Genomic DNA, 20,975 nt, shown 5'->3' on the forward strand with positions numbered 1-20,975 from the left:
AGACTCCCACTAACCCTATCTCTATTCAATAGAGTACTCAAAGTACTAGCTAGACAATAAGACAACAAAAAGAGGTCAAGAAGATACAAAGTGGCAAAGAAGAAATAAAGGTATCATTATTTATAGATGACATGATAGTATACATAAGCCACCCCCAAAACTCTACCAGAGAAGTTCTTCAGAAGATAAACAACTTCAGCAAAGGGGCCAGATTTAAAATTAACTCTAATAAATTAGGAGCCTTCCTTTATAAAAAGAATAAACAAGCTGAAAGAGAAATTAGGAAAACAACACCCTTCACAATAGCCACAAAAAATATAAAATATCTTGGGGTAGCTATAACCAAACAAGGAAAAGGACCTGTATGACAATAACTTCAAGTCTCTCAAGAAAGAAATCGAAGAAGAGCTCAGAAAATGGGAGAGCTCTCCTATTCTAATGGACTGGCATAATTAACACATTAAAAATGCCCATCCTACCAAAGGCAAACTATAGATTCAAGGCAATTCCCATCAAAATCCCAGAACAATTCTTCAAAGACACGGAAAGAGCAACTGTCAAATTCATCTGGAACGGCAAGAAAAACCCAGAAGAGCGAAAACAATTCTTAACCATAAAAGAACATCTGGAGGAATCACCATCCCTGACCTCAAGGTTTACTACAGAACAATAGTGATAAAAACTGAACGGTATTGGTACAGAGACAGACACGTTGATCAATGGGATAGAATTGAAGACCCAGAAATAATACCACACACTTACGGTCACTTGATCTTTGACAAAGATGTCAAAAATATACAATGGAAAAAAGAAAGCATCTTCAATAAATGGTGCTGATCTAACTGGCTGTTTGTATGTAGAAGAATGAAAATAGACCCATATTTGTCACCTTGTACAAAGCTCAAGTCCAAATGGATCAAGGACCTCAACAGAAAATCAGACACACTGAATCTAATAGAAGAGAAAGTGGGAAAGTGCTTTGAACTCATTGGCACAAGGGGAAATTTCCTAAACAGAACTCCAATGGCTCATGCTCTAGGATCAACAATTGATAAATGGGACCCCATGAAACTGGAAAGCAAAGGACATAGTCAATAAAACAAATCAGCAACCTACACATAGGGAAAAATATCTTCACTAACTCCACATCTGATAGAGGGCTAATATCCAAAATACATAAAGAACTAAAGAAGCTAGCCACCAAAAAACCAAACATCCCAATCAAAAAATGGGATACAGAACTAAATCGAAAATTCACAAGAGAGGAATCTCGACTGGCCGAGAAGCATCTAAAGAAATGTTCAAAGTCCTTAATGATCAGAGGAATGCAAATCAAAATGACCCTGAAATTCTACCTTACACAAATCAGAATGGCTAAGATCAAAACCTCAGGTGACAACACATGTTGAAGAGGATGTGGAGAAAGAGGAATATTCCTCCATTGCAGGTGGGATTGCAAACTTGTATAACCACTCTGGAAATCAATCTGGAGGTTCCTCAGAAAATTGGAAATAGATCTACCTGAAGACCCAGTTATACCACTCTTGAAAATATACCCAAAAGATGCCCCATCATGCCACAGGGGCCTGTGTTCACTATATTCATACGGCCTTATTTGTGATAGCCGGAAGCTGGAAACAACTCAGATGTCCCAAGACAGTAGAAAGGATACAGAAAATGTGGTTCATTTAAACATGTAATACTGCTCAGCTATTAAGAACGAGGACATCATAAGTTTTGCAGGCAAATGGATGGAACTAGAAAATATCATCCTGAGTGAGGTAACTCGGACCCAAAAGGATATGCATGGTATGTATTCACTAATAAGTGGATATTAGCCAAAAAAGAAAAAGAAAAAAAGTACAGACTATCCCAAGATACACACCACAGAAATCAAAAAGGTCAACAAGCTGATGGGCCCAAGTGAGGACTCCTCAGTCCCACTTGGGAGGGAGAAGAAAGCAACCACAAGAGGGGAGGGAGGGAGGGAGGGAGGGAGGGAGGGAGGGACCTGAGAGGGAAAGGGGATGAGAGGGGGAGAGGGCAACATGATCTTATATTGGGTGGGGGAAAAGGACTGAAGCCCTGATGGCCAGCAGAAAGAATGAAATCAGGCAACCTCTGCAGGTAGGATGTTGGGGGGTTGGGGGGAGCCCTCCGGGCTGTACCAGAGACCTGGGAGTTCAGAGACTCTCAGGACTCAAAGGAAGGAACCATACATAAAATTCCTTATAGTGGGAAGAGGGAATATGTAGAGCCCACCTCCAGCAGAAATGACAGGGCATTAAGTGAGGGATGGGGTTGTTATCCCACAGTAAAAACTTTGACCCATAATTGTTCCTGTCTGAAAGAACTGCAGGGATGGAAATGGAGAAGAACGTGAGGAAAAGAAGGTCCAGTGACAGGCCCAAAGTGGGATCTAGCTCAAGGGGATGCCCTAAGGTCTGACACTATTACTGAGGCTATGGAACACTCACAAAAAAAAAAATGGACCTGTCATGACTGCCCTCTGAAAGACCCAACAAGCAGTTGAAAGTGTCAGATGCAGATATTTGCACCCAAACAATAAACAGATGCCACTGAACTATGTCGTTGAATTAGGGAAAAGCTGGAAAAATTGGAGGAGGGGGTGACCCTGTAAAAAGACCAGCAGTTTCAACTAACCTGGACCCCTGAGATCTCTCAGACACTGGATCACCAACCAGGCAGCATACACCAACTGATATAAGGCCCCCAACACATATACAGCAGATGACTGGCAAGTCTGGATTCAGTCAGAGAAGATGCACCTAACCCTCAAGAGACTGGAGGCCACAGAGAGTTTAGAAGTCTGGTGGGGTGAGGTAGGGGCTAAGGACATCCTCATGGAGATAGGGGGCAGGGAGGTGGTATGGAATGTGGAAAAGTCAGAGGATGGATCAGGAGGCGAATAAAATCTGGAGTGTAAAAAAAAAAGGAAAATAATAATAATAAATCAAGCTTGTAAACAAACATTTGTCAGTTGCAGCTCCCTAAGCGAATGCTGACCCCCTTCTTTGAGACACACTAGATGAGATTATCTGCTATGTCCCGGTCGAGTCAACTGGACAAACCAAGAGGCTTAAAAGTCACTCATGAGGCAAAAGAGTTTCAAAGAAGCTCTCCTCCTGGAGTCTAGCGTTCCCTACCCATACAGTAATTTTTCATTCCCGAGTTAGTCTAGTGTATGGATCCATGTGCTCTCTTCCAGTATTTTCCTATTATAAGTGCTTTTTAAAATAGAATTCTGACATGGCCTAAGCCTTCCACCAGTGTTCCAACGATCCTAGAAATGTCCTTGAGCAAGATCATGGGCTTAGAATTTAGCAAGATTGTAAAAGCTAAGTCACTCCCTTACACAGGAATTTACCATCACTAAGGAAGAAGGAAGTTTCAGACCAAAGAAGAAACCAGAATAGATACTATAGCAGAGTTACACCCATACACACGTATTTACAATGGCCTAAGGGGAAGGTGGACTAAACAAGAGACTAAAATAGGAACTATGGCAAGGACGCAAAGCCCTTGACCCTGGCTTCTAAGATTAGTGGATCTTCTAATCTTAGGTGGAGCCCTTGTTGATCCCAGGTGTTATCAATGAATTTTATCCCAGGTGGTTCCCGTTAGACCTTTTGTGTTTGCATTCCTCTGTTTTATGTAAGATTCCGGTTACCTCAATTGTACCTTGCGAATATGTCACCCAACTTCCTTATTGTCCTCTGCATAAAAACTCTGATGCTCGAGTTACAAAATTACATTCAGATTCTACACACAAACTCTCCTGTGTGTGTCTGTTTGTCGCTCATCCACGCTTTGCCCACCCGAGTTGAGAGACCCCGTTCCACGCAGACACAGGGACCCAGAGGGTCTGCGGCAATTATCAAAAGGCAAAAACAAGGAAACAAACCATGGTTCTGCTTAGAGGGATATTAAAATACATAAATAAAATTACAGTACATCTCTTGCTTACATATAATCTGTCTATAACCAAGGAGCTTTAGAGTAAAATAGTGCACAGGGAGAAGAAGCTTGGGGAGCCATGCCATATGTATACCAGCCAGGGCAGATGGCACTGCCCTGTGCACACATTCCAGCATCAGAAACTTTTAGCTGACCCCACAGCTGGCTCCTGGATGTGACTAGAGCTCTGGCTAAGTGTCATTGGGATGTTCATCCAGGCAGAAGGGGCTTCTCTGGTTGTCACATTATGTTCTGACCAGTAGTAAAGCGAAAAAATACACTCAGAATAAAAAAGGCTTTGGTCATGAATCAAATTTTTATTAAAGAAATGTAGAATTCCTTTTAAGCTAAAACAAAGTATCTCAAATGTAAATTGCATAGCTTCCCAACTGGGCTAGCTTTGCATAACTGATCAAATATTAGCCCATATCACATCAGGAAAGAAGCATTTCAACTACATAATCATGCTAGAGGCCTAGGCATCAGGTCCCACACTGCTCAAACCTCTCTCTTACTACATCTAAATGTATTTACCAGAATCCTTAGTTTGTGATAAACTCCATGAGGGAAGGGATTACACCTAAAATTATGTATATTATCAGTATCAATATATTGACAATTCGACACTGTATTAGAGTTACCAAAATACAGGTTTCTCCTTCCTCTGTCTCTTCTGTTCTTGAATTAGTTACATTTCTCACTGCTGTGGCCAAATTTCTGATACAAAATAACGTATGAAGAGTTTGTTCTGGCTTCTAGTTAGAGGTGGCACAGCCAAATGTGGGAGGGAAGTACAGTGGCAGGCGAGTGAGCTGCTATTCATACTGCCTCTGGCATCAAAGACAGAGAAATCAGGAAGTAGGGATGCCTTTAAGGAAGGTCCCCACTTGCCTACTTCCTTCACCTAAGCTGCAGCTAGGGTCTGACTCCTGCTGGGACCAAGGGTTGAAACACTTAGGCTTGAGGGTATATTTTACATACCACTTACCATATGCATCTTTGTTTTAAACTAATAAGACAACAAAAATCAATAATGCCATTCAGGAAAATAGGAAATACAAAAATGGGTTGTGGCTCAATTTTCTGTTTTTAACAAATTCTAAATAATAATGCAATAGTTGGGTGTGGCCTACCTTTAGTGATGTTATGAAGAAGAGAGCGTCTCAAGACAGAGGTGGAATGGTGATGGAGGTTGCTGAGAAATCCAGCCAAAGGTGGTATCCACTGGCTTCATGTCACTGTCTACTCTGACCTAGGAATACCACCAACTACAGATGGAGGAAGAGGTCAGGGGAGCATGGGGAGAACAGAACCCTGGAGAGAAGAATGTGGGCATTGCAGAGGAAGGGTTGGCAAACATGCCACGAGACAGGGCATCAACAAGCTTCGCTTACACCTAGAGGCAGAGCTCTTTCAAGAAGCAGAGGATAGCATTCTCTAAGCTGAGAAAGGAAAAGAGAACAGTTAGTGTTTGCAATGTAATGTGGTGTGGGATATCATGAGGTCAAGATATAGCCTCATGAGTGTTATTTGTGTCCTTTCTTAACATCTACAAAATAGAGATGTGTGTTTTTAGAGCTGTGTTTAAACTGAAGTGTGCGTTCAAACATTAAAGCACACAGCTTAATTTTTTTCCATAGCAACGTCACCTTAATGAACAAATTCCCAAATAGGTACCATCGATCTCAAACAGCCTCCCAGCTATTCCTATTTCCTGTAAGTCATTCAGGCAGAAAAATGGACACCGTCCAGTATTGCACATAGAGAAATCTGCAGATGAGCAGGGCAACAGTGCTCTAAGTGTTCTGCCATGTGACCATCATTTAGTGTAGCTTTAGGTTTGTTTACAAATCTACTACAGGACTTTGGTTCATTTGTTTTAAACAATTAACAGTAAAGAAATATATTAGATCTTTGTATGCCCTGATGCAAAATCTGATAATGAGATACATTTTGACAATAACTTGAAGTACCATAAATTTATGGGCAATCACGTCTTTGTGCTTGTCTGCTTTGGTTACCAAATCACTTTCTAGAAATAAAACATTATCATGAGCACACATTTAATGATGTTAAACTAAACCAATTTTAAAAAGCACAAATTTTATTCTTTAACATGGAGCAAAGTGTTTGAAAGGATGATTCTGGGCCAATATTATATGCATGGCATTAGTCTTCCTGGATAATATGTGTTTTATCCAGAGCTTATCTATCTATGTTGGTTTGAAAAGTAAGATCTATAAAATTGTATTATATTCCAAAATATAGAAATGGAATGCAATGGAGTTGGGGAACCCTCTCAAAGCACAGAAAGGGGAAGAACTGGATTAACCCTCAGGAAAAATGACCACCCCCACTTTCTGTTCTTGCCTCCAAATGAAAAAATGATACAACCGAGAGATGCATGAAGACTCATTTCAAGGACCACAGGGAAAGAAGTCAGAAGACAATGCTATCATCTTTGTGCATGCCAGGATGCTAAATAAGCTAGGTGAAGAAATTATAGGCATGCCAGTCAGACAAATGCCCAATTAATTAAACATGAGACAGCGCACAGGGTTGTGGCATAAATCAATCAAATGATAGACATAACTCCTTTCTAGATGTTTGTGAACAAAGCTCCCAGTAAAAAGAGGACTCCATGCTCGAATCTTACAATGCCCTGCCTCTGGAGTCCACACCTTCTTGATGTTACAAACCTTCAACCAAGCCCACAACTAAATAGAAGCCTCTTCACACACATCTCTGATCTCAAGCTGTCTTTGTACATCATGTCCGATTTCAACAGATAACAAAGATAATCAAGGCAAGCCAATTAGGGTTCTAAGACCACTCTCGTCCCTCTGCCTTGTGAATCAGTAGAATACAGAGTCCCCAGAATATACATTAAGTAACATAAATCACAAAGCTTTTTAAAAATATTTTGTAATTCACTGACGATATGTGGGCCTTCCTATTAGGATCACTTTCTAAGAAGTGAGACATGTCCTGGAGTAGTAGTTATCGTTGATTAGAAACTTCCCTAGAAAACCTAACACCCACTAACAAAAAAGTAAGTACACCTACTCTAGTGTTCAGTTAGTAAATCTATTCCATTTACTTCATTTACATCTGCTTACTATCTTAGTCACAATCAATAACAAGAGCTGTACCTCCAATTTTGAAAAATACAACAAAGCCATTTCCTTCTTTATGTTCACACAAAATCCAGCACCCAGCAGCAAGTAGCAAGCAAGCTAATAGTAGAGCCTGGATTCTAGTGTCAGGAGAAGTACACACTTACATGAACATGCATAGGATTGTTAGTTTTAATTTTCTCTCTGCTAAGTGGACTTAGTGGCCATTTTAGCTTCAATGCATCAACAATAAATGACTCTTGTCCTACACTCTGTAACCGCGACGAATTTGTAAACGTCCTCTTTCATTCTTATCACAGCTCTTAAATGTTACACAGTAGTAAAAATGGTATTTTTCTATACCTAATGCAATGTTCACAGGTTCTTGAATACAAATATTCGTTATTACATTGGAAAATATGATTTGCAATCCCATATTCCTTCACAGCAAACCTAAACTTCACTACCTTCCTCACAGCTCTCAGAGTTATTTCAGATTGCAATAGCTGATAATCTGTACAGTACTGGAATTGACAGTGATACCTCTTGGAAGTTGTATTTTCAGAATGAAGTGACTGCCTTCTCTCTTCTGACTGAGCTGGTGTAGTGGAACATCAGTCCTTCTGGTTTCTCTTTCATCCTTAAAGTTGTGTGTGCAATGATGAAGAGATAGAGCCTGCTTTTCATTCGAATCTCTTAGATTCTGTCTTTTATTGAAGAATTGCAGATCTTAAATCCGGAGTTTTGATTGCAAGATGTGTTTTAAGTCTTGCCTTTGCTGATTCCTTCAGTGCTTGCTGCTCTCCTATTCCAGTCTACTCAGTGTTGTCACAGCATCATTTCTTCCCTCCCTCCTCATGGCCATGGTCCTTTCCCTTCAGTCACATGGACTTCTCCAAGCAGTTCCTGGAGAATTGGCTGAGGTGTCAAGAATTTCTTTAGCTTGCTTTTCACTTTTCTTCAAGTGTGATAGATAGGATTGCTGGGTATAGCACTATAGAGTTGTCTTTATATTGACTATTGTCTTTCACAGATTAAAATACATCCTTAGAAGCCCTTGGGAGTTTGTCTTTTGATTTCTTTGCATATAACTGTCCCTCTGATTTTGGAGGGGGGGGAGTAGGACTATATGTAACTCTTTGGCACTGAACATCATTACTATGAAATTGGTGATTTGGGGGAGTCATGTTGCCTTGATTTTTCATGCTTCCTTTGATTTACCACACGGAGTTGTGCAGCTTTGGTAGATATTTTTAATCACACTTTTGCTTTTACTGGAAATGATCGCAGTATTCAAAACCAATCAGGTTGCACTAGGGTTATGATGTCATTTCTTTTGTTTTCTTTTCTTTTTTGCATATTTTATTAGGTATTTTCATCATTTACATTTCCAATGCTATCCCAAAAGTCCCCCATAACCCGCCTACACACCCACTCCCACTTCTTGGCCCTGGTGTTCCCCTGTACTGAGGCATATAAAGTTTGCAAGACCAATGGGCCTCTCTTTCCACTGATAGCCGACTAGGCCATCTTCTGATACATATGCAGCTAGAGACTCAAGTTCCTTGGGACACTGGTTGGTTCATATTGTTGTTCCACCTATAGAGTTGCAGATCCCTTTAACTCCTTGGGTACTTTCTCTAGCTCCTCCATTGGGAGCCCTGTGATCCATCCAATAGCTGAATGTGAGCATCCACTTCTGTGTTTGCTAAGCCCCGGCATAGTCTCACAAGAGACAGTTATATCAGGGTCCTTTCAACAAAATCCGGCTAGGGTATGCAATGGTGTCAGCATTTGGAGGCTGATTATGGGATGGATCCTCAGATATGGCAGTCTCTAGATGGTCCATCCTTTCGTCTCAGCTCCAAACTTTGTCTCTGTAACTCCTTCCATGGGTGTTTTGTTCCCAATTCTAAGAAGGGGTAAAGTGTACACACTTTGGTCTTCGTTCTTCTTGAGTTTCATGTGTTTTGCAAATTGTATCTTATATCTTGGGTATTCTAAGTTTCTGGGCTAATATCCACTTATCAGTGAGTACATATCATGTGAGTTCTTTTGTGATTGGGTTACCTCACTCAAGATGATGCCCTTCAGGTCCATCCATTTGCCTAGGAATTTCGTAAATTCATTCTTTTTAATAGCTGAGTAGTACTCCATTGTGTAAATGTACCACATTTTCTGTATCCATTCCTCTGTTGAGGGGCATCTGGGTTCTTTCCAGCTTCTGGCTATTATAAATAAGGCTGCTATGAACATAGCATGTGTCCTTCTTACCAGTTGGAACAACTTCTGGATATATGCCCAGGAGAGGTATTGTGGGATCCTCCAGTAGTACTATGTCCAATTTTCTGAGGAACCACCAGACTGATTTCCAGAGTGTTTGTACAAGCTTACAGTCCCACCAACAATGGAGGAGTGTTCCTCTTTCTCCACATCCTTGACAGCATCTGCTGTCACCTGAATTTTTGATCTTAGCCATTCTGAATGGTGTGAGATGGAATCTCAGGGTTGTTTTGATTTGCATTTCCCTGATGATTAAGGATGCTGAACATTTTTCAGGTACTTCTCAGCCATTTGGTATTCCTCAGGTGAGAATTCTTTCTTTAGCTCTGAACCCCATTTTTAATGGGGTTACTTGATTTTCTGGAGTCCACCTTCTTGAGTTCTTTATATATATTGGATATTAGTCCCCTATCTGATTTAGGATAGGTAAAGATCCTTTCCCAATCTGTTGGTGGCCTTTTTGTCTTATTGACGGTGTCTTTTGCGTTAGGTACACAACAGGCTCAATCTCTAATACTCTACAGAGAATAGGATACATACTACCTTCTTGCTAGTTCCAATTTCAACTCCCTTGTCATTCTTTCCTAGGCTCCTACATGGCTGTCAGACCCTTAAGCTATCCTTTGAAATTCAGAGGTTGGGTCACAGATGTTGATCCAATCTATGAGTGGTCTTCACACATACATGCTGCCATTTCTGTACTCAGTCTGTTTTCTGAATGTGAATGACTGTTGTTCTGTTCTCTAGGAAACTTGGGTCACAAATGATGCATCAGCTGGCAGTCATTCATAGGTTATGTCATAGATGCCTGTTAAACCTCTGGGAAGTTCTTCACAAACCCAGTCAGTCATAAGTGGTGGCCTTGACTGGCCCTAGACTGCCCTTGCCCAAGGAGGCTGTGAAGTTTGGGACCCACATCGCCTTCCTTGCAATTTATACCTCACTGGACCTAACACAGGTCTGATTCAGTATCTTCCATACAGTCTAACAGCACTCAGTATCTGCTGACGGTGTTTTGGTATATAGTTATAGTTTCTTGGCACTTGCTCTGATCAGCTGAGATTGTCAATTATAGAGGTTCTAGCACCACCAAGTCACATTCTTAGCAGGCTCATTTTTAATGCTGTCTCAGCTCTGGTTGAGTACCAAGAAGAACATGCTTTTCTGCTCTTCCCTATCATTGTCCAGCAACTTTCTTCTGCCTTCTTCCCTTTTGAGAATATCTGTTTCTTACACTGTCAGATTTCTGACTCTGTTCATCTCAAGCATAGTTTTGGTCACCCCGTCTCACTGAACAGGGGACTCCCCAGATGCACCAATCCCTGTAGGATGGACCCTGAGTCGCTTTTCCCCGTTCTGTTTCTAGTTTTCTTTGCTACCAGCTCGAGATTCTCAGCAGTCTCCTACTTCTTCTAATAACTGTTATCCAACATACCCAGTTCATTCCATGGGGATTCTAGCGTACCATACCTGCCTAGCATCTGCCATCTTACCAAGTTTCTACTATCTTCAAGATGCTACTGTATGTATTTAATCTGCACAAGAATCCAAACAGATATGAATGACAACTGACTTACATGAAAAGGAGCAAAACTTTAAAGATTTTTTTCTACAAAGAATGCAGGAGTTAGAGCATCACAGTATCCCCAGTGATCAGGACAGGGCCCAGCATAGCGCATGAGCTCAGTAACTAGTAGATGGTTGAATGAGGCAGCTTCTCAGCCACCTGAGAGCAGGAACCTAGAACAACCCCTTCAAACAAGAAAGCTGCTGTTCTTTCCAGTACTTTCAACCATTTTTCTTAGCATTATTCAAATGGTTCTGTATTCTGTATTTCTTTCTGATCCAGTCATGTATTTGCTTTTGCCAATAATTAATCTCATCCCCATCCTTCCATAAAGTAAATGATCATCCTACTGACAGTCTTGTGAGTGAGGCTGGAGGCACACTGTGCAGACCTACAGAAGTCTTCAGTGACTTCAATTAAGAAAGACTTCTCTGGCCGCCTGCTTGATTGCAAACCCATCATAGTCCAGAGGTCCCAAACCTACCACCTTAAACTAAGCTGCTTGTGAATTTTACCCTCAAAAGTATGTGAAAAGATACATGCTTACTGCTTCATGCTGTTAAACTTAGGGCAAGCTTGTGACAAACAGGTAACCAACAGAGTTACAGATGCATACAGATGAGCACTATAAACCAAGGCCATTCAAAAACAATTAAAAATCCATATTCTTGAAAAATCACTCCTAGAATCTATGAACTGGTGGCACGCATTAGTAACATGTTCTTAACTGATATGAGAGACACACATACTAGAAAGTAGAACTGCCTTCAGTGGAGGTAGAGTTAACTACTGCAATGGTTTCTGGAGTCAGAGACACAAAAGATCTCATCAAAATTTGCTCCTTCAAAAAAAAAAAAAAAAAGAGCTCCCCCAGTAATGTTTTATTCATCACTTTGAATGGCTATTTGCAGAGTCTATAAAACCGTGTGCTTACCATTCTTTTTATTGACATAAGATATCTGTCTTAGCCATACTCTCTCTTTTAAAGGGAGCTTCATGTTGCCTAAGGACAAATTTTGTTCCATTTGCTATCAATGATGTGACAGGCCATGCTCTTTGTACAGAAAGCTATTTCAGAGTGTCTTAGGGGAGACTTTTCTTCATCACTAATGCCTATTAATACCTTTTGTTCTGTGAGGATGAAAAATTTAAGGTCTGTAAATGATGCATAAAGGACAAATTTTCCAATTTTTCTTTCCCAATCTTTGAGTTGTTTAGGTTATTAGAGACACTTTCCCAGGAAGAATCTTGATTTGGGGGGAGAGATTTGTGTGTTAACTGCTATTTTTAAGACAAGTGATTTGCTTATGGTTAATTACTAATAAAACTGATACTAAGGCCCAACAACCCTTCAATACTCCTAAAGCAATCTAGTAGGCTGACTCTGCAACTGTACACAGTTCAGAAGGAAGAGCTGATAGTCCATGCTACAGTGGAGCAGGTGGCTGCAGGACTCTGAACTGAGGTCAGAAGTAGATTGAACTTGTGCTGCTATTTGAGCTCAGTGTCTAACTCCTCTCCATTTAGAACAGCTTCATAGCCCAGCCCCTGCCATCCTCATGATATGGATGAGAATCCAGAGGCTTCCTTCATGTGCCAAGGCTCCATAAATACCAGGTCACTCTTACATAATAGCATGTAGCCAACAGACCTGGGGAAGACAAGTTTAGAAACGGGCCCTGAAGTACATGAGATGTAATGCTACCTTGGATAGTCCAAAAAATTTAGTTTCTTTTCCAAACAGGATGATAACTCACTACTTTAACTGAGTAGTTTTAGCTTAATAGTTGTCTATTTTAAAAAGGAAAAGAAAAAGGGAAAGAACACGGAGTCTAGAAACCAGTGATTTGTCTTTTTTTTTTCACATACTGTACACATGTTGTCATTTAGTGACACACGGTTAACTTTGAAAAGTGTCACCATGATTCAGATGCTTAAGGGAGCCTCTGCACCACTAACAGACTATCCTTCATATTTAGAACTTGCTAGTCTAAGTTGAAGATGCCTCCAAAGTCTAAGTACACACTTAACTGACGTTCTGAGAAGGGTACATATGGGAAGGGCTATTAGCTTGCTAGATCCTTCTTCAGCAATTCATATTTCTAATCATCATTTCCAAATCAAATTCACAAATATCAAATAAATCTCAGAACTACAAATATAATTGAGTCCCCATGAAGGAGTTCCAGTCATCTGTCAAAACAGATCTGAAATTCTTAATCCCTTTTCCAAAAAAATTGGACCCAAGTATTGACGTTTTCCACCAAGCAAGCCACATAGCCACAAATGTTTCTCATTTACTCTACCCCTGGGGCATACAGCTCAAATAAAAAATTTCCTGAATACCCCAAATTTCAGATGCAATTTGGAATGCAAGTGATTCATAATGTAATGCGGGAAACATTATGCTCTTGTTTTTCCCACTCAGTGTCTCTGGAATGCGGCTCTCAAGAGAGCATCCTAACCAATTAAAGGGTTGGCTTTGTTTTCAGTCAGGAGACCCAACCATTATGCTCTTTACCCCTTGCTCCAGTGTGATTTTGAAGCCTCAGCAATCTGTTACTTCAGCTACTGTTCAAGTGAGAAAGATGTTACCTCAAGGGAGCTAATACGGTTCCTATGTATACCGTGACCAAAGCAAGGTAACATGCATTCATTCCCATTAAGAAAGGGCCCTACAGTGACTCTTGAACAGATTTAGATCCTAATTAAATCAAGAGTGAAATTTCAAAGACGCTTTTGTCATCTTCTAATCTTGCCCTTACATTGATTCCCTTCTGAAGTCATTAGTTATGTCCCGAGGGACCACAACTGCCACTGTTTTCTTCTAGAGACTCCTATTCTCTCTCAAGGAAAGGAATAGAGTTTACATAAGGGAAGAAATGTGGTCACTGAGTGTTCCAAGTGAGAGTGATAACTGTGAGAAGGCTGATTACTAAAAGCAAGATGTGCAATGTCCCAAATGTGGTAAAACCACTAGGCTCAGTAGAGGCACAGAGATGGGAGGAGATCCAGATCAACACAATCACCATGGGTTCCATTAACTAAAGGGAGATTAAAACAAGATACAGATAGGACATCTTCAACAAGAGTTATTGAGATAGTCCAGTGCAGAGTTCCGAACACACAACATGAAGGTTGAAGCAAATAAGAAAAACAACCGAGTTTCATAAATATCAAGCGGTAAGAAGGACGTTCTCAGGTAAAGAATATTTGGGAAATTTTTAAACCCATAGTTCAAAACAGGGGGGGATGTGCACGCGTGTCTTTCCCATATATGTCTAAAGCACAGTAAGGAGAAATAAATGGCTTAAAATAAATTCCATAAATAGTTCTAACAACAATAACATTGACAAAGGATGTAACTGAACATGGCGATTGAATTTATTATTACAGATACCATGAGACTACTTTGATCAGGAACATGAAAAAAATAGAAATATACTTGGAAGAGAAATTCATGATTACACATGAATAAACATGAATCTGTTTCAATTGTGTTTAGATCTTTGTGTTTTGATCCATATTCTATTATATCTTAGCTATTGTAAGAGTCAGGTTTGTGTTTCCACATAAAGAAATACATTATTTTTTATAACACTTATTTTGGTTTTTTGGTTTAGTTTGGTTTGGTTTGGTTTTTTGGGGTTTTTTTGTTTGTTTGTTTGTTTCTTTGTTTCTTTGTTTTTTGGTTTTTCGAGACAGGCTTTCTCTGTATAGCTCTGCTGGCTGTCCTGGAACTCACTTTGTAGACCAGGCTAGCCTCAAACTCAGAAATCCGCCTGCCTCTGCCTCCCAAGTACTGGGATTAAAGGCGTGAGCCACCACCGTCTGGCTATAACACTTGTATTAACAGAGAAATTACTTAGCTGAGGATAGAAAATTACATAGCAGACAACTGTATTATTGTTGGATTAAACTTAATGCTGTGACGTTTCCTCACTATAGTTCCTTGAGACTTAAGTGAAATCAGTATACTAGTCAGAAAATGTCTACATTATAAGTTCCTATAAGCAATTATCACATAGAGATGAGCAATCTAGAACAGTGTAGGCAATTGTTCTGTGTTTCCCTTCATGTTTATGTCAGCCATGGCTCCTTGACTTCTTCTGCACTTTAGAGTCGGGATGGGAAGCTTTACACTACTGAGTCAGTTTCCCATCACCCTATAGTGGCCCCCTTGTTTTCTTGGCATCTGATTGAGCTTTTATGTATAGGACCACTCTAGACCCACCTCTTTTCCTTTTGCCTTTACTTCCATTGAGCGATTTCTAAGTTCAACTCACAGTCTATACAGGAACCAAATGAGGTATGTGGCAGTATACGAGGGTACAGTGAATTATTTCCCTGAGACATGGTTTCTACTTGTGGCAATCAATTTTATAGGGCAGCTTACCCGAGCAAGCAGTGATGGGAAGCTTGTTAAACTGTGTGTTGTGTGCTTCTGTGAAAATGGTTTTGGATAAAAGTAACATCTAAATCAGTGGGCTTGAGTAAGGAGTACTGACTACTCATTCAATCAGTTGAAGGTCTAACAGAACACAAAGCTGCCCCCCAAGACTGTTCAGCATAAGAGAATCATAGTCTCTTGAGTTTGCTCAAAGCAGACTCCCTGGCTCTACAAGAGCTTTTGGTTCTTGGATTCAAATTGAGCTATCAGCGCTGAAGATTTTGAATTTGCCAGTGTCCACTATTTCATGAGCCAAATGTTGATACTAGGTCTGCATAGACAGATACTTAAAGATATCCCACTGGATCTGTTTATCTAAAGAAATCTCAAAAGCACATGATCCCCACGAGGCTCAGTCTGACTGTAGGGAAACACACATGAGCAAGTTGTCTCCATGAGGCCTTTCTCAAAGAATAACCCACAGAAGAGTAAGACGATCCAAAGCAACTAGCAAACCAAACTGCTATCAAAAAACATTCACTGAAGGAAATCAAAGTACTTGAAGGCAAGCTCTGCCAAGCACAGTATCAGACCGTGTAATTCATTCCCCCAAGAATTCCAATAAAGCCAGAAATCTGGTTTTAGCTGACAGTTCAGTTGCCTTTTCCTGCATATGCCAACTAGATGATTTCTTTGCTTTTATGAGTTAGATACTGTTATGTGAAGCTGATCACAGGGAAATAAATTGAAGACATGGAGTAGAGTTATAAATTAATCCATTATTCTCACAGTGCACTGTACAAATATGAAGCCAACAGGCTCACTTGAATGGCAGCCAAGTTCTTCCGCTCCTGAGATGGTGCCTCGTGAACAAAGCGAAGCCAGTTGGAGTGTCTTGGGTTGGTAGCATCCAAAATATACAGAACTTCTCCCTTGCTCCCACGTACCTAAAACAAAACAAAAAGACTCCAGTTTCCACGGAAATCCATATTAATCATACTAAACTTACCGAGTAGAACATTACATATTTTCTGAAATATGCACCTTTTTATTGATAAGCATTGAATAAATGTTAAATTAACAACACTCATGGCTTAAACTTATGTCTACAGAAGCCTACTATTTAATTTGGCAAATAACTACATGACTCACAACTGTCCTCAAATAACAGACACTTCATGTTTTCTGTGTCCTTTTTGCACGTGTGTTTGAATACATGGTAACAATCACAATTGCTTGGGAGAAAATCACAATGCAACCCATCTCATTTCTCCACCAAAGAAAGCAGCACTGTCTCCCAAGTGAGAGGAGTGGAGTCAGGGCAGTCTCTTCCAATTCTCTTCCATATGCTTTGTGAATTATCTTCAGAAGGGAGAACTGGCCAATCTAACTAGAGGGAGGTGACAGCTCATGAAACATGTTTTTTCCAGGGGATAAATGAAATACACTTCATTTTGTCTGCTTACAAATTATCCATGAATTTCTGGGGACAATATTTTTTAATTATTTTATTTTATGTAGTCTCTAGACATAAGTCATTGTCAAACATATTTTAACATGGAAAGAAGTAACAGGGAGGAAGGAAAGAAGAAAGGAAAGGGAGGGAGGAAGGAAGGAAGGAAGGAAGGAAGGAAGGAAGGAAGGAAGGAAGGAAGGAAGGAAAGAAGGAAAAAGGATGAGAGGGGAGGGGGAGGGAGGGGAAGGGAGGAGGAGGGAGGGGAGGGGAGGGGAGGGGAGGGGAGGGGAGGGGAGGGGAGGGGAGGGGAGGGGAGGGGAGGGGAGGGGAGGGAAGGGAAGGGAAGGGAAGGGAAGGGAAGGGAAGGGAAGGGAAGGGAAGGGAAGGGAAGGGAAGGGAAGGGAAGGGAAGGGAAGGGAAGGGAAGGGAAGGGAAGGGAAGGGAAGGGAAGGGAAGGGAAGGGAAGGGAAGGGAAGGGAAGGGAAGGGAAGGGAAGGGAAGGGAAGGGAAGGGAAGGGAAGGGAAGGGAAGGGAAGGGAAGGGGAAGGAAGGGAAGGGGAAGGAAGGGAAAGGAAGGGAAGGGGAAGGAAGGGAAAGGAAGGGGAAGGAAGGGAAGGGAAGGGGAAGGAAGGGAAGGGGAAGGAAGGGAAGGGGAGGGGAAGGAAGGGAAGGGGAAGGAAGGGAAGGGGAGGGGAAGGAAGGGAAGGGAAGGGGAAGGAAGGGAAGGGGAAGGAAGGGAAGGGAAGGGGAAGGAAGGGAAGGGGAAGGGGAGGGAAGGGGAAGGGGAAGGGGAAGGGGAAGGGGAAGGGGAAGGGGAAGGGGAAGGGAAGGGAAGGGAAGGGAAGGGAAGGGAAGGGAAGGGAAGGGAAGGGGAAGGGGAAAGAATCAGTCCATTGAACAATCTTGAATTCAAGATAGTTGGAATCTAGTGTCTCCAAAACTCCTTCATTATTGGTTACTTGACACTGGCCCACTGTAATAAGACACAGGCACCAATCTCTACTTGTGTTTATGCATCACTGAAATGCACCAGAGGAGGGATGGAAGGATGCTCAGCACTGCAGAGCCTCATACTAATACAGAAGACATGGGTTCAATTCAGCATCGACAGAGTGCCTTGCAATTTTTTGTGGCTCCAGTACTGGAAGGTCTGATATGCCTTCTGGCCTCTCCAGGCATTGCACACTAGTGATACAAAGATACACATGCAAGCAAAACAACCATAAACTAAAACTAAAAATATATATTTTAATACAGCAGAGATGTGACAGAATGGATGGTTTTCACTCCAACCATGCAACCCACATAATACAAATGTAAATTCTAGAAATTCACCTTTACAAACTTGAGGTAAGAAAAAACTTCAAGGACAACAAATCTATGTGGCACGTATTTTCATGGTACATTCACTTATTCCACAAACTGCTGCTCAGTTCTACACTGCCCAGGACTAAGGCTGTTTCAGTGAACAAGGCAGAGTAATATTAAGTCTTTGGCCTCACAACACTTCAGAGAAAACAAACATACAATGGTACTTCATGTAAACATAAAGATGAAGATTATGAAGATAAATATGACAGACTCCAGAAAACCAAGTAATGGGTTAAAGGCCAGGGAGCATCTACGTTGAAGTGGCTTGAACTCAACTTCTTTAAAGGGATAGAGTTAAAGACAGACTTCAAACAGAGAGAAGAGCAAGCAAAAACAGCAGACCAGCTTTGAGTTTTTAAAATTAGCCTGATGTGCACATAGAACAGGGAGAAGGTTGAAGAGGATCCAATGACCACAGCTAGGAAAATGACAGACATTGAGGTCAGCTGGCAGATGACAAGACACTCACAAACACACAGACACACGGAGGTATGTGCAATGGTTTCCATCCACAAATCTGTCACAAAGTCATGGGTTGAGTGCATGATAAAAGGTGACATTTCAAGATTTTAACATGCATTGAACAGGAAAAAGAACCAGTTAGCCTTTTCCCACTATTGGCTCTCTGCTGTTTCCTCAAAGAGCTTTCTCTCTCAAAAGCCAAGCAGTTTTCAATCATCCTTTTACAGTGTCTCTAATGAGATTCATAACGTTCACTGGAGAGCAGAAATTTAACCTTCAGTATTTAAACTGCTAAAAGAGAAACTGAGAACGGTAAAAGCCTCAAGTATTTCTCATAAACTTAGGTGTAGAGCTGTGAGAACTAGTTATACCTCCAATTAAATAACAAGCTTGTATTGCAATTGCCCTGCCTCCTTGCGAACCTCATTGATCCATGAAGAATACAAAGAAAGAGATAACTAACCACCACCAACACTGTTCTTCTGGATCTACAGCACACAGTACACCTATCACACAAAGAGAAGTTCCATTTAGCAATTTTAGATGTTTGGCAATAAAGTCCTTCTTTTCAGGTACCATCATATCTACAGGGGGAAAAAGCTTTATATTATAAATTCCTAAATTAATCCTAGCAACGAGTCATCCCAGTAGATAACTGGAGAATCTAGTGTTCTCAGGAGAACTGTAATGTAATTTCAAACCACAACTACTGTGGAAATCCACATGACCTGTCAACGAAAGAGAAGATGTGTTTGTCGATGGCTCATAAGTCCCAAGTCAGGAATGTGGGTGGGGCCTGTTGGCGATACGCCCTTTACTCAGTATTGCATACCATGGGATCAGATGTACTTGACATTTGAACTCAATTCAAAGATGTTAGACATTAACAAAAGTTTCTGAGGCTTACTACAGTAAGCACATTTAGGGAGGAAAGCTGTTAGTTCTTTATGCATTGTCTTAAGTTTTGTCTCAGGCCCTTGGCTCCAACTATTTTCAGTGGGTTGATTAATATTAAGTGCCAACTTTACAGAACCTATAATTATCTTGGCATAGATGGCTGCTGAGCATGCCTATGGATGGTTATATTGATTACAATAACTGAGGGGGGAACCCCATCCATTGTGGGTGGCACCATTCCCTGAGCTGGGATCCTGGTCAATAGAAGTGGAGATGGGCACTGGCAGAATTTGCCCATCACTCTGTTACTGACTGTGGCTGCCATGTTTACATCTTTCCTGCCACAATGAACTGTACTCTGAGCTTTGGGCCAAACAAAAGCCCTCCCTCCTTACATTGCTTTCAATAGGGGATTCTTTCACAGCAACAGGAAAAGAAACAAACACACTCAGTATTAGCAGCTTGCTTAAATTTTTGGTTCATCAGATGTAGACATTTTCCAGCTGACTGTGAAAGAAGTGAAACGTAAAAACAAAATTCTAGGCCTTTAGGCCCAAGCTTGGGAATGTGGCCTCTGTGGCTCAGTGCTCCGAGGTGTGCTGGTCATAAAACAGATAGCGACATTCCTTCCTCCACCCACCCGCTTCCTGGGTTCAAAGAGTGTTCATTCAAAGAAAGTCACCCTGAACCACCCTGACCATTACGAGAACCTGCAATGCAAATGTGCTATTGTTAGGGGCTCTTAGATTGTTAGGGGCTCTTAGAAACTGTCTTGAGAGATAACCTGACACTTGTGACTTTGCACTTCCTTGTGACTCTTAACTGGTATTTTTGGTATTTTCCAACAATGCCCTCCCCACCTCCTTGAGTTGTGGTTTCTTCCTTTAAATACCCCCTTACTCAGCTACTCGGGGCGCCAAGGTCCTCTACCCCTGTGTGGTGTATGACCGTGGGCCCGAGAGCGCTCTTGAATAAAAATCCTCTTGCAGTTGCAGCAAGACCGTTTCTTGTGTGATTTGGGGTGTCGCCTCTCCTGAGTCAGAATGTGGGGGAGTCCTCACGTTGTGGGTCTTTCAACTGTTAACCTCACACAATATTCCAGCTTAAGAAAAATGTACAATTTAACATCATGCTGAAATTCTTCAGAAACGTGTTACTTTTAATTAACCATTGTTTTATTATATTTTTAATTAACAAAAATATTTTAATACAAATTAAATAACACTGTTATTTATATTCTTGTAACAAAAAATAATGGTAAGACCTATTTGAAGACCTGTCTTTGCTCATTAACATAGTCAATGCTCATCTCACTGCTATTACATGCACTCACAAATCATTAAGTGCCTTGGCTTGGTTCTTTATTGAGCCATGCCTTGGCCTGCAGCCTATTGCTCCTGTAAAGCTGTTTTGTTACCTAAATGTAAGACTTCATCTTTCTGCCATTGTCACAGT

General features: G+C 41.0%; 1 protein-coding gene across 3 annotated transcripts in view; it reads right to left on the bottom strand.

Moving 5' to 3' along the window:
• The window catches only part of Prdm5 (PR/SET domain 5), a 180,333-nt gene that overhangs the window by 104,496 nt on the left and 54,862 nt on the right, over positions 1 to 20,975 (bottom strand). For all 3 annotated transcript variants that reach the window (XM_021164996.3, XM_021164998.2, XM_085840555.1), the window contains exon 3: positions 16,159 to 16,281. In XM_021164996.3, coding sequence (XP_021020655.1) covers positions 16,159 to 16,281 — 123 coding nt within the window. The remainder of the gene's footprint in view (positions 1 to 16,158; positions 16,282 to 20,975) is intronic.

Source organism: Mus caroli, unplaced genomic scaffold (assembly GCF_978045245.1).
Source record: "Mus caroli unplaced genomic scaffold, Mus_caroli_1 scaffold_7, whole genome shotgun sequence".
Lineage (NCBI taxonomy): Eukaryota > Metazoa > Chordata > Mammalia > Rodentia > Muridae > Mus > Mus caroli.